This window comes from Tachysurus fulvidraco, chromosome 2 (genome assembly GCF_022655615.1).
Source record: "Tachysurus fulvidraco isolate hzauxx_2018 chromosome 2, HZAU_PFXX_2.0, whole genome shotgun sequence".
NCBI lineage: Eukaryota > Metazoa > Chordata > Actinopteri > Siluriformes > Bagridae > Tachysurus > Tachysurus fulvidraco.
In genome coordinates, this window is record NC_062519.1 from 15821029 (window position 1) to 15839095 (window position 18067).

Sequence of the window (18067 nt, forward strand, 5' to 3'; positions counted from 1 at the left end):
CTGAGGAGAGAAAGACGGTGTGAACCAGCAAGTAGTTATTTGGTAACATTCTACTGATAGCTTCCAGAAATAATCAGGTTGTAAAGACACTGTTTAATTGATGCGGTGTCACTTTTAACACGGTAATTACCAGCTGCTGAGAGGTGCAAACCAGTAGTTTCAATGAATTCATTTAGAGCAATAAATCCACAACTGCGACAGTTGGAGAAAAATCACCGTAATTAAGTCACCAACATTTCCTTTTGCGCTGCTTTGTCTCTGATCGGATGACAAAACGCCTGATTGTGCGTGTGTGTGTGTGTGTGTGTGTGTGTGTGTGTGTGTGTGTGTGTGTGTGTGTGTGTGTGTGTGTGTGTGTGTGTAAAGGGAGGAGGGGGGAGTATACAGTGCAAAAGCACAGCTTTATATGCAGTTAACAAAGTCCTGTGTTTTATATCTGAAATCTATCAAAAAACAATAAAACATTCTTAAGGAATGTCATGATGGAGAGGAGGAGGAAAGGAGGAAGAGGAAAAGCATCAAGCTATAAGAGATTGAAGACACACACACACACACACACACACACATGTACACACGTTGTACAAAGAAATTAGAAGAAGGGACAGAATGAAAGAAAGAAAGAAAGAAAGAAAGAAAGAAAGAAAGAAAGAAAGAAAGAAAGAAAGAAAGAAAGAAAGAAAAAGAAAGAAAGAAAGAAAGAAAGAAAGAAAGACTATAGTCACTTGAGTCTTCATCTCACTCCACATCACACACATTTTATTTCTCTCACAGTGAATGAAGTTGGATCCAATGGCACGATAGAAAATGTGAGAAAACCTGTGTGTGTGTGTGTGTGTGTGTGTGTGTGTGTGTGTGTGTGTGTGTGTGTGTGTGTGTGTGTGTGTGTGTGTGTGTATAATACGCACAGAACTGTGAGATTGGAGCGTCGAGCTGCGGTGCTGTTCCTCCTTTAGCATTGAGTTTTTGAACCTGTGTGGGAGGGATGGGTTTGTGCGACTGGCCCGTGGCTCTGTACATGGCCTGAACCCACAGGATCCGGTCCTGCTCATCATCACTGGCGAAGATCACAGTGTCACCTTCCTTCACAGCGTTAAAGAAAGTCCTGCCTCCATCCAAACCTGCAGCAACAAACATTCAGAAAATAATAAAATCACAATAACTGTTAATTTCCTTTAATAAGAATTCATTTCAACTAATTATTTTTTTGCTTGTTCAATAATAATAATAATAATAATAATAATAAAATATATTTTTATTAATTAGTACAATTACATATTAATATTTAATTATAGTGATAATAATTACATAATAGAGTCTTGTCTAAACTGTTTTAAATAAATTGTAGAATTTTTTGTGTATTTTATTTCATTAATTATTTTTTTATTATTTGCTTTAAACCTGAATTTCTTTAGATATATTTATTACACAGAATTCTAAATGTATTTATTTATTATTAAAAAGTCATATATACAAACTAATATTATACAAGAACAAATAATGGATCAGATCTGTGTAAGACTTTTACAAGTTTTAATTCTAATAAGTAAAGACAACATTTGTCTTCATGTTGAGAGCCACTGGGTTTAAACTGAGACTAATAAATCCCTGAGCATTAATGCAGAGGGACTGATGAAGAGAAATCCACAATCCAGTCAAAATATATTAACATGTACAACTTTTCACAGGTTTAATGAGTGTGTAGTTTAAACCTGACATATCCACTTAGTAAAATATGACAAAAAAATGTAATTTATTTAAAGAATTCAAATTCAAATCAAATTCAAATGAAAATTTTTTTTTTCATATTTTTTAATATTTCAGCCATAAATATTCACACATCTGTATACAGAAGCCCTTTAAAATAGTACAAATAAATGAAAATAAAATTAAAATACGTTACGAAATTCTAAAGAATTAATTTGGTCAAAATTTGGGGTTTTAAACAATTAAATTTCCACCACAAATGAAATAGAATTCTAACAATTTTATTATTATTATTATTATTATTATTTACTATTAATTCAAATAATAATAATAATAATAATAATAATAATAATAATAATAATAATAATAATAATTCTCCTTGTTTTGACTGTTTGTAAGATGGACTGGTTGGAGTCACCTGGCTGAGGATCGGTGTAGTCCACAGTGTATCCATCCAGCTGAAGAAGCTCCACAGGTTCTGCCTTCTTCTCTCTGTAGCTGCACATGGCGAAGGTGTACTGACTGACCTACAGAAATGGATAGTTACATAAATACTTTATTTATCCCAGTGGGATATTCACACATCGTTAGGTTTAGATCAGTAATAAGCACGTGGTAAGGAAAAACTCCCTGAAATGAGGACATGAGGAGGAAACGTTTGGAGGAACTCAAACAGGAACGTAAACAAAAAAGCACCAAACTGATAACAAAGGAAATAAGTAAAAGAACCCGAAAAAGGTATATAATAACAATCTATATAAACGACCTGGTAAAATAAGACATTTACACCAGCGTCCACATCCTTTGTGGAAAAATAAGACAGGAAGACATGTGAGTAACAGAAAAGTTTTAAACTTTGAACTCCAAACAAAACACCAGAGCAGCCTTCAGCTACAAGAGAGCCAAGCTGTGGCACACGGTATGCAATGATGCAGAAACTGATCAACTGTAAACAAGACGATGAACGAGAAACAAGATGAACCGAGACGTTTCTGGTGTTAGATTCCACACAAATGTGGAGGAGAAAATAAAGCCAAAACAATCAGAAAAGCACGTGGTGAACATGGTGTTGCCATGCTGTGAAACACAATGAGTGCTGAGAAGGAGAATTTGGTCATCTACAAGCTGTCAAACTCAGATATAGACCAAAATACAAACAGAGAGGACGAAAAACCTATATAGACATCTACTTGTTCGCCAAAACTGCCTAGTTAATGGATGCCGATGGACGTCTCAGATCCGATATTTATATCTGGTTCAAATTTTACGCATGTTTGTAGCATGTGGTTGTATCATGTAATGCTAAGAATTTAGATTAGCTAGCTTTCTCTGTAGAATTTGCTTATGTGGTTTCGAGAGCTTGATCTTTCAAATGATATAGAAAGAATAAAAACACCGTTTATAATGTAATGATAGTTTATATATTTAGGAATTTGGAAATTTAAGCTAGCACTCCACCTAGCATGTAGGATGTAATGCTAACCCTTTTACACAGTTACTGTATACTCAAGGGTATCGATTCCTTATAGCAATATGCATGACAATGAAGAGAGAAAAAATGCTCCAGCTCCAGCTTGATGTCCAAATCAAGTCTCCACCAGATGCTTTGAGAAATAAAATAATATAAAAATGTTTATCACTTATTGAACATGTTATCTGTTCAGTTGATGTAGTCATATTTAGTTACATCTCTACTAGGTGGGTTTTAGTGGAGAAGAGTCGTCTCTGCACCTTGGGCATGGATCAGGAGCTTGGCTTAAATCCTGCCAATCAAACCTGAGTGATGGATGAGTGAATGTGAATGTGAGCCAGGCGACCGTCTCCCATCAGCCCTTCCTCTGTCATATCAGGGCCGTGCGTATCAATCTGACTCGCCCTGTAAGTGGCGTCTCCCTCTCACCCTACACTCAGAGTGACACCATCAATTCAATGTCATGTGTGTGACGACGGGGCTCGCATTGCCTCCTGGCTCTCAGACTGTCTCTGCAGTGACCAGGTGCCTCGGGGACATTGTACACCCTTTTTCCTCCCGCTAAGCCTCCCTCCCTCCCCCACTCCGTCACACCGGGGCGCTAAAGTTCGAGACTCCCCGTGTTCGGCTGACCTGCTGTCAAACCGACAGTTAAAGGATTTTAAATGACTCTGGCTCCCTGATTAGCCTGGTATGCCTGGGCCTTTTAAATGACCTCGACATTGTTATGTGCGTGGGAGAGAGAGAGAGAGAGAGAGAGAGAGAGAGAGAGAGAGAGAGAGAGAGAGAGAGAGAGAGAGAGAGAAAGCAAGCAGGAAAAAAAGGAGTGTAGGCGAGCTGCAATCAATGAGATATTACTGGCTGAGAAGAGACGCCCCTGGTCACTCACAGGCATTAACATATTCACAGGCTCAAGACTGAGTGAGCAAACCACTATGTTATGAAGAGAAGAAGAGACAGAAGAAGAGGGGTGTGTGTGCACGTGTGTGTGTGTGTGTGAGTGTGGGTGAGTGTGGGTGAGTGAGCGTGTGTCGTTGAGGTTAGACAGCCAGCTGTTCCGCAGCATCGCCTCCAGACTGCACAATAATTAGACTTCACTTTGCATCATAAATATTTGCCTTGTGCCTTCAGTTTAGCCAGCGCCACTGGGAGCTCAAAGCCACACAGGAGCAGAAGTACAGAGTGCTGGAAAGGAGGAGAAGAAGAGGAAGTAATACTAGAAGAAGGAAACGATAAATAAAAAGTATGACTAGATGGAGAAGAAGTAGAACAATCAAGGAAGCAAAGAAGAAGAAGAAACTGAAAGAAGACAAAAAATAAAAAAAGTAAAGGATACAGAGCTGTTTACATTTCCATCTTACGCTTTCCTGTTTTTTTCTTTTCTTTTCAATTGAGACTCATAATGCTCAGAGAACCAAATCAAATATATTATAAAAAATTTCCTCCGAAATTATAAAAATTCTAGGGGGCACGGTGGTTAGCACATTTGCCTCACACCTCCAGGGTTGGGGGTTCGATTCCCGCCTCCGCTTTGTGTGTGGAGTTTGCATGTTCTCCACGTGCCTCGGGGGTTTCCTCGGGGTACTCCGGTTTCCTCCCCTGGTCCAAAGACATGCATGGTAGGTTGATTGGCATCTCTGGAAAATTGTCCGTAGTGTGTGATTGCGTGAGTGAATGAGAGTGTGTGTGTGCCCTGTGATGGGTTAGCACTCCGTCCAGGGTGTATCCTGCCCCGATGCCCGATGACGCCTGAGATAGGCACAGGCTCCCCGTGACCCGAGAAGTTCGGATAAGCGGTAGGAAATGAATAAATGAATGAATTATAAAAATTCTATTCCTACAGTTCCACTCCTGACACTAAGTCTGTTATTGCTGCTGTTTTCTTGTAAACGCTGCCCTGTGTGACATGTGCACCAGTGGTCGTGCCAGTGTCTCGGAGGTGGGGCTGTAACTGCTCCACACAGCCTGTAATTAAACACTTCAGAATAATTTAATGGTAATGAGAGTCTTTGACCTGATATAAACAGCGCAGAGTGAGTGCAGGTCCAGAAGAGAAGATTCACAGCCAGAGAGCTGAGCAATAATCCACTTGTTAATCATTACTGCTAAGGGGGTGTGGCCTATGTGGCTGCCAGTCACAGTAAAAGAGGTGTGGCCTATGTGGCTGTCAGTATATGGAAAGAAGATGTGGATTATGTAGCTGTCAGTCACAGGAAAGAAGGCATGGAGGTGTGGCCATTGTGTAATTAAACACAAGTGGTCTTTGTACAATTAAGGAGTCATGGCTTTGATACGATAAAGAAGGTGTGTGTAATAGAAGAGGTGTAGCTTATCTCCTGGTCAGTCACATAAAGGTGAAAAAGGCGTGGCCTCAGGGCTTGTATGAGGATAAAAGGAGGCGTGGCTTTACAATGTACTTGGCTTTAAAATGATCCTATTGTATTGGATCACTTATTGATTTAAATATAGATTTTATACATATTTATATATTTACTGATGTTCCTATTCCTAAAACTAAACCACTTCATCTCTGTCAGTCTCTACAGCATTTAAACCCCACGTTTAAGTGACAGATGGAGTAACACACGTTCATCAGACCGCTTCCACAAGACCCATCCTGACAAAAACCAGAAGACACTGTCAGAAAAAAGAGAGATGTGTGAAACAAAACAGAAAATAAACAGATTATATACAGGACCACGTAGAGCAGTAGAAAGAGCACAGTGACGCATGTCTTCCACACGTACAGGGATGCTCACAAATATGCTGGAATGCTTCCACTTGCATTGCCCCCCCCCCCCCCCCCCCCCCCACACACACACACACACACAAACACACATGCAAGAGTCAACTGTAGCAGTAGTTTTTTGAACATGTGGCCGGGAGCATGTGGCAGCAGCGCGTGTGTGTGGGCTGTGTGGGCTGTGTGGGCTGTGTGTGGTGTGTGTGTGTGTGTGTGTGTGTGTGTGTGTGTGTGTGTGTGTGTGTGTGTGTGTGGGCTGTGTCTGCTTTTCTACAACACTCTACTGTCAGCTCTTAACTCTTGGAATAAAGGCATGTGCAGAATTTAGATGGAATTATTGTAATAATCTTTTTAGATGCTTTATGTTTGATCAAAGTCATAAAAACTATATACACATACATTTCTATTTAATCCAAAATCTAAAAATATTTTTCTTTAAAAAGTTTTATTTCTGTTCCTGGTAATGTATTTGTAGAAGGATGTTGGGTGGCAGTATACAAATTGAATAAAACAAATTTAAAATGAAGTTAAAAAATGTATAAAAAAAAGAAAAGAATAAATACTAACCAACAATAAAAGGTTTCTTTTTATTATTATTATTATTATTATTATTATTATTATTATTATTATTATTATTGAAATAATAATAAAAATAATAATAATGATTAAGTATGAATAAATTTTATTTTGTGGTACATACTTTGTAAATACTGGTATATGCTAAACATTAAATTCACACAACAAAAATTATTATTAATAATAATAATAATAATAATAATAATAATAATAATAATAATAATAATAAAGTATTATTCTTATTATTATTATTATTATTATTATTATTGTTATTATTATTATTACAATAATGTTGTTATTATTATGATTTGTTATCATGTTAAGTAAGTATTTGTTAAGTAACCTTGGGCAGTATAAAGATGAATAAATCAAATGAATAAATAAAAATAGTAATGAATTACTTAATTAATTAATTGCTTAATTAATCAATTGATATTTTCATTGATAAATAAAAAAGAAATAATCATGTTTTTTGCAACCACATTCCTCAATGCTTAAACTTTTCATCACTCAGTGTAGATGGAGATCTGCTCTCCTTATGACACTGTAATGAGATGAACCTGAGACAGTAGGCAGTAGGAGCAGGACACAGGCTCACTCTTTATCCACACAGACTCGAGTGTTAAATAAAAAAAAGAAAGGAAATCCACAGCTCAGTACATACCTGTACCAAGACAAAGAATCTCTTCTTCCATCTCTTCCACACATTTTTTCCAATGGCCCAAAGGTATCTGCACACAATCACAGCACAGGTGTAAAGACAGGTGTAAGATAACAAGCCAACACTGCACACTCCTCGCACAAACACACACACACACACACACACACACACACACACACACACACACACACACACACACACACACACACACACACACACACACACACTCCACTCTCCTCACCCCCTTCAGGGCAAACCACAGGGGAAAAGCTGACTGTTGGATATTAACAGCTGTCACAGTTTGGACCCAGTTTTCAAATATAACTCTTATGTGTGTTATAACAGACGTAATTGCTGTGCTTGTTGCAAAACCGTGCGAGTTACTGGCACAACAAAACACAGTCTGTGTGTGTGTGTGTGTGTGTGTGTGTGTGTGTGTGTGTGTGTGTGTGTGTGTGTGTGTGTGTGTGTGTGTGTGTGTGTGTGTGTGTGTGTGTGTGTGTGTGTGCGTGTGCGTGTGCGTGTGCGTGTGCTGCCCTCTGCTGGACACACGCTTGAACACGTTCAGTATTTACCATTTGTATAAAATACTTTTGTTTATTAAGATATACCCAGAACACGATATTATATTATATTATATTATATTATATTATATTATATTATATTATATTATATTATATTATATCCATATTAAATTATTGCATTTTTAAGTCAAAACACACATTTGTAAACAAATTAAATTTATAAATGATATTACTGGATATAAAGTCTCAAGGTTTCAGCACTTTTTAAGAACACAGAGTTTTGTTCTTCATGGTCTAAATGGTAGCATGACATGCAGCGATTATTTATTTGTTTGTTTGTATTATAATATATACTTTAAGAAATATAAACAAATTGACGCTGGTGAGGGAATGACTGTTTATAGCTGCTGTATTTTAATCAACAGGACACAGCAGAATGGTTTGTCTTTTAATAAATAGAAAATTGTATTTATTGGCAAATCGCGGTGGTGTAAGAGCAATAAAACACTTCAGGGATATGCTGTTATAAGTCAACAATCAATTTATAGTTACTCTGCTACATGTTGAGCCTCATTACATCATCACAGCTTTGGATTGTTTTCCTATAGCATCACAACCTAAGTGTGTTTTTCCTAATATATTATACATAATACTTTATTTTTGTTTTATTCCATTTGTTCTTTGGTTATTGGTTAATATTGTTTTATCTGTCATCATGGCTGCTTAAAAGAGACAAACTTTACTGCACAGCACTTTGTCTTGAGATAAATGCTAAACGTAACCATACTATAGTGTTTATGGGTTTTGTCCACTAGATGGCGTCAAAACACAATAAACAGTCAAAAGCGTCATATTTTTCCCAAGAAAAGCATTAGTTTAGAGCAGATATTCACTCAAAGCGTTGAAAAAAGATGCTTTTTAATTTGGTATTAAAGTGGTGGAAATTATACAACGATTACTAAATATTTATTGTTTGTTTTTATCATTATTAATCCTGTTGGATTAGTCATTTGAATTTAGTTTAAATTCAAATCGCAGTAATTCAATTTATTCTGTTAGTGGAAGCTTTACTATTATGCTATATGATATTGTCCACTAGATGGCGGCACAAGACAACACATGGTCAAAGCAGCGTTGTTTAGGAAAGGACTATAGTATATATAGTATATTTTTCTCTCCTACTCACCCACAGTGTTTCATGTTCTGAGGCTTGTCCATACGAACAGCGAGTTTAATCTTCAGGTCGCTGTCTGCACAGCCTTTTGACACGGTCATCTTGTGTAACTCGGACTGCTTGGGGCTGTTGGGAGTTGGGTGTAAAACAACCTGAGTGCAGAAGAGATATGATTCATTTTTTGGAGCTCATTTCAAATCATCTCAGGATCACGATGCATAGTAAGCATTTTGAGATGATGACTGATCTTATCTGAGCACTTTATTTAACAGCTATCACAGGGCAGCATGATGCACTCTGCCCTCTTCCTCATCATTCAGCTCACTGATTGTCTAGTGTCTCTGTGATGGAGAGAAAGTATGCCATCTCTCTCACACAGACAGTACTGTTCATCATTTGAGTCACATAAGTAAAAAAAAACCTTACTCATAGCTTCAGTATCAGACCTAGAGGATGGTGTTGTTTTGTTGTTCATTCACTAAAAGCATAATGAGCTCTCATGGATTAAGGAGCAGGTAAAATGAAGCAACACCAGTTGTTCAACTGCACTTCAATCAACTTGTGGAAAGTCCTTTATTGCTGTTGTATACCTTTATATCTGATAAGAGATACCCATTCATATCAATAAGCTTCTTCTAAACACTGAAGAAGAAAACTCCTCGTGTTCATTAAAAGCTCAGCATATCAACAAATCCTGACACACGTTACAGTTCACACAACAGTGACAAGTTAAAGCACTGTCTACATGCTGCTGTGTGGGACGGAAAACTGCACTGAGATTAAGGTTTGGGTTCGATATAGTTTTAATAAGCATGTCAGCAAAAAGTCTTAGTGAAGATAGTAAGAAAAACGTGTGTGTGTGTGTGTGTGTGTGTGTGTGTGTATGTGTGTGTGTTTTACCCGGCCTAGTTCTTTATCTTCCAGTGCCAACACTCCGGTACTCTCAGTGAACAGTTTCACCTTGACAACGGGGAGCGGGTGTGTGGTCGTGAAGTCTCCTTGAGTTCCCCAACTGTAGAACGAGAGGGGGGGGGGGGGGGGGGGGGGATTATTGGACTGCCTATTATGCTTAACTCTGGTAATTATGCTTAATTTTGGCTCATTAATCACATACATTCTCTGTGTGTGTGTGTGTGTGTGTGTGTGTGTGTGTGTGTGTGTGTGTGTGTGTGTGTGTGTGTGTGTGTGTGTGTGTGTGTTTGTGTGTGTGTGTGTGTGTGTGTGTGTGTGAGAGAGGGAGAGAGAGAGAGAGAGAGAATGAGTGTGACTAATGAGTGTCCCTCTACACTTCTATCTCCACAGTCTGATGCCAGATCTGAAGCTCTCTCTCTCTCTCTCTGTGTGTGTGTGTGTGTGTGTGTGTGTGTGTGTGTGTGTGTGTGTGTGTGTGTGTGTGTGTGTGTGTGTGTGTGTGTCTGTGTGTGTGTCTGTGTGTGTGTCTGTGTGTGCTATATGACAAATCTTTTGATCTTCTCCTAGTCAGAGTATCTCGCGCTCTCCCTGCAGCATCTGAACTTTATAAATCTTTTTTATTTCATTTTCTCTCTACAAAGCTGCTACACCAGATAACAGAACCTCGCTCAAGCTTCCTGCTGAGACCTTAGTGTGTAAAATGCAAAAACACAAGACTTTTAGATTTTTACTTCTAAAAAGAGCCCGAGCCTGTCACGCGGCAGGAGAAAAAAAAGGCCACCAAACGCATATGTTCTCCACATCGGTATTAAAAAGCTTTGGAAAATCAATGAAAAGAAAAGTAATGGCCTCGACTCCAAGCAGGATGGATGGAGCTAGAGGTTTTCTCTAACTGATGTACACTTGGAATCTTGGCTCTTGGATGTCAATCAATCACACATGCTTATTAGAATATCAAGCCATGCCCACACTGGATATCCACTCAATACGATCAGTAAATACTGTGGATGCCTTTTCTTTTCATTTAATCTTCATTACAGATGTGATTATTTGTTTTATATAAAAACACTTCACTAAACATCACAAAATGATACTAAGATGAAATAAAATCAGTTACTGAAATGTTTTCTAAAATGCTGGAAGTGTGTTTGTGATTCGCAACCTTTTACACATAGCTTCACTCACACACTGATATATAAGGCCCAGAGTTTCTATAAGACGTTGCGTGTGATAAACTCATACCTACACAACACACACTACACAGCACACACTACGCACTCATAGTCTAAGAGCAATACAGCAATCGAACAACACCTGCTCTGTGTATATACCTGTGTGTGTGTGTGTGGGTGTGCATAGGTTCAGTGTATGTCAATGTGTGTACATATGTGCAGGTTGTATGTGTGTTTGTGAAATATGTGTAATATTCCTTCTGGTGTGTGTGTGTGTGTGTGTGTGTGTGTGTGTGTGTGTGTGTGTGTGTGTGTGTGTGTGTGTGTGTGTGTGTGTGTGTGATCTCCGGAGATGAAGAGGGCAGTCAGCAGTGCACTGGGGATCTGAGCACAGAGAGACCGGTCTCCATGGCAACGCCTCTCAGCCGAGTTCCCTGCAGAAAGCCTGGGGTGAGCCTGGGGGCACACGGCCCATGTGTGTGTGTGTGTGTGTGTGTGTGTGTGTGTGTGTGTGTGTGTGTGTGTGTGTGTGTGTGTGTGTGTGTGTGTGTGATGTCAATTCTATCTGACACTTCATATCAGTATTAATAACAGATAACAGGATTATTCTGTGTATTCTTAGACACCATCCCAGTAACCCGGCCTGCCTTCTTTGTCCTTGGATGACATTACGTCAGTTATTTACATTCACAGGTAAATGAAGGAAACAGGGTAAGGAAAGAACGAAAGGAAAGTGATTCTCAGATCTGATTCTGAAACTGAACAACACATGGTGTTTAAGTCAGATAACGTTACACTCAGATACCATGAGGAACAACCCAGAACATAGACGTGAACTTATAACCCTATAAACAACACAGGAGGGATATGTTTGTGGGTTATCCATAGCACTAGGTTTAACTGACTGAGTGCTAGTTAAAGAGGAACAAGAAATACTGGATGATGGACAGACTGAAGTCGATGTCCTGAGAGCTTTCATTTAGGCTCCGATACAAACATTCCAGAGACATTTTGGACTGTTAGAGTGCTTAACATTATAAATGAATCAATTTAACTACCAAATTCACAGTTTACATATTGTCCTAAAGTGGAAACATTGACCTTGTCTAACTCATTGTTTTGTTTTTACGATTTCTTAGAATTTAAGTACTGAAGAAGAAACACTCTACAGACGTGTCACCATGAGCCCAGCTTCGATGCACCTTGGCGCAGATTTCCCATGTCTGCAGTGCGCTGATAGCAAACATACCCAGCTGAAGCAGAGAAAAAAACTCAAATAACCCAGAGAGCTGGTTAAACACTCCACGGACTTGAGCGCCAAATCACCACCGCCGTGTCCGTGATATCAGACTTCCTGCAGGTTGTTTACTCCGTGATGACGACAATGTGCTTTTTTTTTTCTCCGGCCTTCTGATTTACATTTAAATAAACGACAGCTTTCAAAGAGATTTAATGGCAGTGTTCTGTTTCTGGTCTTCGTTGAATCGGTGACATTTTTAGAAAAGAAACATGTTTTTCTGAAATTCCATTTTGGCCAGAAATTCTAATATAAAAATGTCAGTTAGCCTGAGGTCTATTTTCTGAATGGAGAGTCCTTTACCCCTACGGATACTATTAAACTTTATATTTATATGTATTTATTTATTTATTTTTTTAGAAAGAACCAGTTGTATGCAACCGGTTGATGACATTTTACATGCAGAGAGAATTAAAACATTTTTATGGCATGTGCAAAACTTTGGACACTTTTTCATTTGAGTGTAAGGAATTTTCTGACGCTTCACACCTTATACCAACTCTCAACAACCAGGAGATCCTTTAAGCGGCTGACTCAGGATCCTCAAGCTAACTGATGCCTACAAAGATGATGAAGTCTCTAAAATGATAAGAAAGTGATTACAGTTAGCAATGAACACTTGGCACGGAATCTGCATGGAAGAGTCATGGGGACTGATATGAACGTCATGCATTTAGAAATAAAACTGACTGAATATATTTGACCTATACTTTAATAGGGTCTCTCCACATAATATACTGTAATCCTTCATGGTACATTTTTTTTAAATATTATTATTATTATTATTACTATTATTATTATTATTATTATTATTATTATTATTATTATTATTATTATTATTATTATTATTATTATTTACCCCTTTGATCTTTAAGCTCCCAAAATAAAAATGGGAGGAAAATATACCGGTTTACAAACAATAAATACACTTAAAATACTCAGAGTTATCTGTCTATTCCGAAGCATTAACTAATTAAATTCAATTGCTTTAATAATAGCAGGTCTCAGAGTTCAAAGTGTTTAACGAGCTCTGTCTCAGTGAGATTAATTCACTCGTTCAAATAAATGATATTAACTCCGAGACACTCAAACGTGCACACGGGTGGCAGCTCTACAGCAGATCCTCTAAGGATCTGGCGTTCGAAGAGTTTACAATAGCGTTAATTAACGAAATGCATGCAGTTGAATGTAGAGTGACTTGTATATTGTAACACACAGAACACTAAAGAAGTTTTTTTTTTATTTCTAGAGAACCGAAAATCCTACATCATGCAATGAATCAGCTGTGAATCAGCTTAAACATGGTTACTGCTTCTTTAATTCTGCTCTTAATGACACAACCCAAAAACATGTCCAAGCAGTGACCAAATCTTGAATTTGACTCAATGTTGGCACTAGAACGTTGGCCCAAATTTGTCCAGAACATTCCTTAGACCCTCCATAATCAGTGTGCTGAATTTCACATTTTTTTTACTAGAAGGTTCTGTGTGCTGCCATAGAACATTTATTGTTATTCTATCTTCTTCTTCTTCTTCTTCTTCTTCTTCTTCTTCTTCTTCTTCTTCTTCTTCTTCTTCTTCTTCTGGCTGAAATGTCTACTGTACTAAGGAACATCCCAACCAGATATGAGCCAAGTGATGACAACGCCACCATTAAGTCAAATATGGCACTAGTATTTTAGTCAGAACTTTTCAAAATCTAAACCCAAGAAATTTCCCATTTTCAATAAAAAAAAGCCACAGATTTCTAGGACAGATTAAGGTTTGGTGCAGATAGTCCCTCAGGCCAGAGCAGTAGTAATCACGAACACAGGTCAAAGTAGCCACAAAAAAACACCACAGGTCAGAGTAGCGGCATCAGCGGCAGCAGCGATAGCATCCTCCTGGCCATTTGTTCATCCAGACCTTTCCTCCTACACTCAGAGAATTCCACCACTGCTTGTAGTCAAAACACACACATCATGAGTGAAACTACAAATTATTCTTGGCTTCCTATGCCATTGTTTATGGCATTGGTTAACTGTGAGTGCTTAAGCAATAAGTGTAGGATAAAAAGAGTATAGGTGCTTGGTCCCCTAAAACGCAGCTTACTTTTTCAGTAATATTCTTCATCTTATTATTATTATTATTATTATTATTATTATTATTATTATTATTATTATTATTATAAGTCAGACTTTTTTAATAAAGGGTCTGTTTTTTTGGCCATTCAAATGCCATCTATCCTTGTCACAATTAATCCTAAACTGTTTCCCTCTTTGATTCTTCACTTAATCACACACACATACACACACATACACACATGGATAATCCTGCGTTTGATTATGGTGATGTAGTGGTGGTTGGATCGATGAAGAAGCTCAAAGGTGTCTGATCAGACAGACGGAGTGTGTCTCCCAGCGGATGTCTGGCTCTCACATATTCCTCTTCAGAAGCATGGAGTGTGAACATGTGTGTGTGTGTGTGTGTGTGTGTGTGTGTGTGTGTGTGTGTGTGTGTGTGTGTGTGTGTGTGTGTGTGTGTGTGTGTGTGAGTGAGCTAAATCTATAGCAGTAATGAGTACAGTGCTAGTTTTCATCTGATCCTTATTGCATCAACAGACAAATTAGGAGCTTAGATCACAGTCAGTGTGCACATGAGGAAAGAGATAACAACCGCTCTTTATTTAAAGATATACAAATCTGTGGCTAGTTTACATCAGAGAGACTGAATAAATTACTCAACACATACTTTGTGAGTTAAAACCTTACCTTAAATCAACTCGCACCATTTCGCTCATATTCCATTTTTTGACTAAATGACCCCATACACACAATCTACACTATTACACACAATGTACACTATTACACACAATCTACACTATTACACACAATGTACACTATTACACACAATCTACACTATTACACACAATGTACACTATTACACACAATCTACACTATTACACACAATGTACACTATTACACACAATGTACACTATTACACACAATCTACACTATTACACACAATCTACACTATTACACACAATCTACACTATTACACACAATGTACACTATTACACACAATCTACACTATTACACACAATCTACACTATTACACACAATGTACACTATTACACACAATCTACACTATTACACACAATCTACACTGTTACACACAATCTACACTATTACACACAATCTACACTATTACACACAATCTACACTATTACACACAATCTACACTATTACACACAATCTACACTATTACACACAATCTACACTATTACACACAATGTACACTAGTACAGAACCTAAAACTGCAGTAATATAAGCCCTATTTGTACTTGATTGTTTTAGTAGCTCAACCTGTCCTCTTTGCCATAAAGAAAAAAATAATAAAAATAATAAAATAGTATTAGTTGACAAATTACGTAGATTATTATTAAATCATCATTCATTCATTCATTCATTCGCTTTATCCAAACTTCTCGGGTCACGAGGGGGCCTGTGCCTATCTCAGGCGTCATCGGGCATCGAGGCAGGATACACCCTGGAGTGCCAACCCATCGCAGGGCACACACACACTCTCATTCACTCACACACACACACACACACTACGGACAGTTTTCCAGAGATGCCAATCAACCTACCATGCATGTCTTTGGATCGGGGGAGAAAACCGGAGTACCCGGAGGAAACCCCCGAGGCACGGGGAGAACATGCAAACTCCACACACACAAGGAGGAGGCGGGAATCAAACCCCCGACCCTGGAGGTGTCAGGCGAACGTGCTAACCACTAACCCACCATGCCCCCCCTAGATTATTATTAAATTATTAATTATATATAAAATATTTATCACGGTTGCCTGTAGATATTTTCAGTAGATGCTGTACAAGAGAAACAAAGCCTGAGGCCTACAAGGCCTAAAAGCTCGACCGCACCGGACTCCATTCCCCACAATGCACCTGCACTCCCATGTTCACAGTCTGATTCACGTCATCTGCTCACATCACACGCTCATAGCTCACCTTTATAGCCCACTTTTCATTTCGGCACATTGCAGTTCAAATATATGCTCAATTTCTTTTGTGTCCTGCTGATCTCAAATCTTTTATCACTGATTGTTGGTCCTGGATTTGCCTTCATTTTCTTCACTGTTTTTGATTCAACCTGATATTCTGTCTGATGAATAGTGTGTAATGTAGAGAGAGCTTAGCAGCATACCATGTGTGTTTAGAACAGTAGGTAACTTTCTGACACTCACGTGGGTTTGGAGGCTTCAGCTTGGTCCGTCTGGAGTTTCTGGCCTCCTTCCACCTCCATGGTGCAGTAGACGATGCGGTTAGGAGCGAGAGACTTCAAACCCTGAACTTCCATGATCACGACCTGAGAGTACAATCGAGAATGCAGTCTCTATCATACCTTATATTGAGTTTGGAAACTCCTCGCAATACACAAGGTTATTTTTCAGTATTTCAATTGAGGTCAAAATATTTTTGGATTTTCTAGCACTACAATTTATTTGAACATGCCTGATATTGCACTAGAGAATTACAAGGCCAATACAACACATTTTGCGACGTCGAGTTCTGCCGGATGATTCGACAGAATAATCTTGAGTGGTATGACAAACTGTCACGATGTTATTTTCTGCCTGCAATTACACGCTGTTTAAGGTCCCCTACTACAAGGGATCCAGGAGACTTGCTGCTTGTTAAAGTGTCCATGTGAAAAATTCTTTATTTTTTTCATTTCTTTATTGATCTGTTCATTACACAAAATTAACATTAAAGCTAGTTCTAAAAGTCTGGTTTCTGCCTATTTTAAGTTCCCAACTTCAACCAGTGCAACATGCTGGAAATATAATTCTTGAGAAAACCACCTGTAGGATTGAAACAGGTGGTAATATGTGCTTTTGTCTTGTAAAATGTCACCTCAAGGACATCGACCAACACGGTTATGTGATAGATGTTACCGATGTGCGACAATCCCTCCCTGTCTGCTCTGAAAACTCTCGGTAGTCATTAAATCAAACACCTCGCACACCAATGACGACCGGCTAATTCCCTTCATCATAGTCAATCAGACGCTAGAAATAGGCGGGGTATATGTGCTCAATAACGCTTTCAACGAAGACGAATGAACGGACAATACGGGACATTGATTATCTCTCTGTAATGGTGTCTCAGTGGCGCTGGTGTGTTACGGAGATGTATTAAGGTTGTCTGGTCCGATTAAAGTCAACCGAATGTTCTCCCCGTTTTCACATATACAAGCTTAAGACTTCTAAGATGGTTCCGTCATCTCACTCCAGATAAACTAACTTTGACGGCTCCTAAATGCACCCTATAGTGCGCCGTTCCGATGTTTAATACTTAATCGTACGATGGGACATAATGAGATAAACCTAATTCTGTGAAATCCTCCATCTACTTGATGATAAGTGACACGTGCAGCCCAATCCCTGGCATTTCATCATTAGAGAGTTTGTAAGCGATTAAAGAATGAATTTTTAGCAAAAAAAAGTCCTGGGTTTTTGAGGCTTTAAAGATGAACAGCGAATCGCTGCGGTGAGACAAGCATCACAGGACAACACCCGCCGATGTGAGCTACTGTATATTTACATCTATCAGTCTTTGTATCAGTGAAGAAGAGCCGGTTTAGAGATTATTATGTACAGTAAGTGTCAGCCATTCAACAAACGTTAACCTCCAAATGTTAGACTTTTGAGTGAGCAGTGGTTTTTCAGATATAACCTCAAGTTTGGTTTATTTGACCCTTTTATCTACATAGAGTTATTCATTCATTCATTCATTCATTCATTTTCTACCGCTTATCCGAACTTCTCGGGTCA

The 18067-nt window shown here is 38.5% G+C and overlaps 1 protein-coding gene across 10 annotated transcripts in view; it reads right to left on the reverse strand.

Moving 5' to 3' along the window:
• cadpsa (Ca2+-dependent activator protein for secretion a) overlaps window positions 1-18067 on the reverse strand; it is a 92252-nt gene that overhangs the window by 38862 nt on the left and 35323 nt on the right. For all 10 annotated transcript variants that reach the window (XM_047808192.1, XM_047808167.1, XM_047808175.1 and 7 more), the window contains exons 6-11: window positions 16478-16599; window positions 9754-9865; window positions 8866-9005; window positions 7159-7225; window positions 2123-2231; window positions 906-1118 (exon numbers count right to left, since the gene is read on the reverse strand). In XM_047808192.1, coding sequence (XP_047664148.1) covers window positions 906-1118; window positions 2123-2231; window positions 7159-7225; window positions 8866-9005; window positions 9754-9865; window positions 16478-16599 — 763 coding nt within the window. The remainder of the gene's footprint in view (window positions 1-905; window positions 1119-2122; window positions 2232-7158; window positions 7226-8865; window positions 9006-9753; window positions 9866-16477; window positions 16600-18067) is intronic.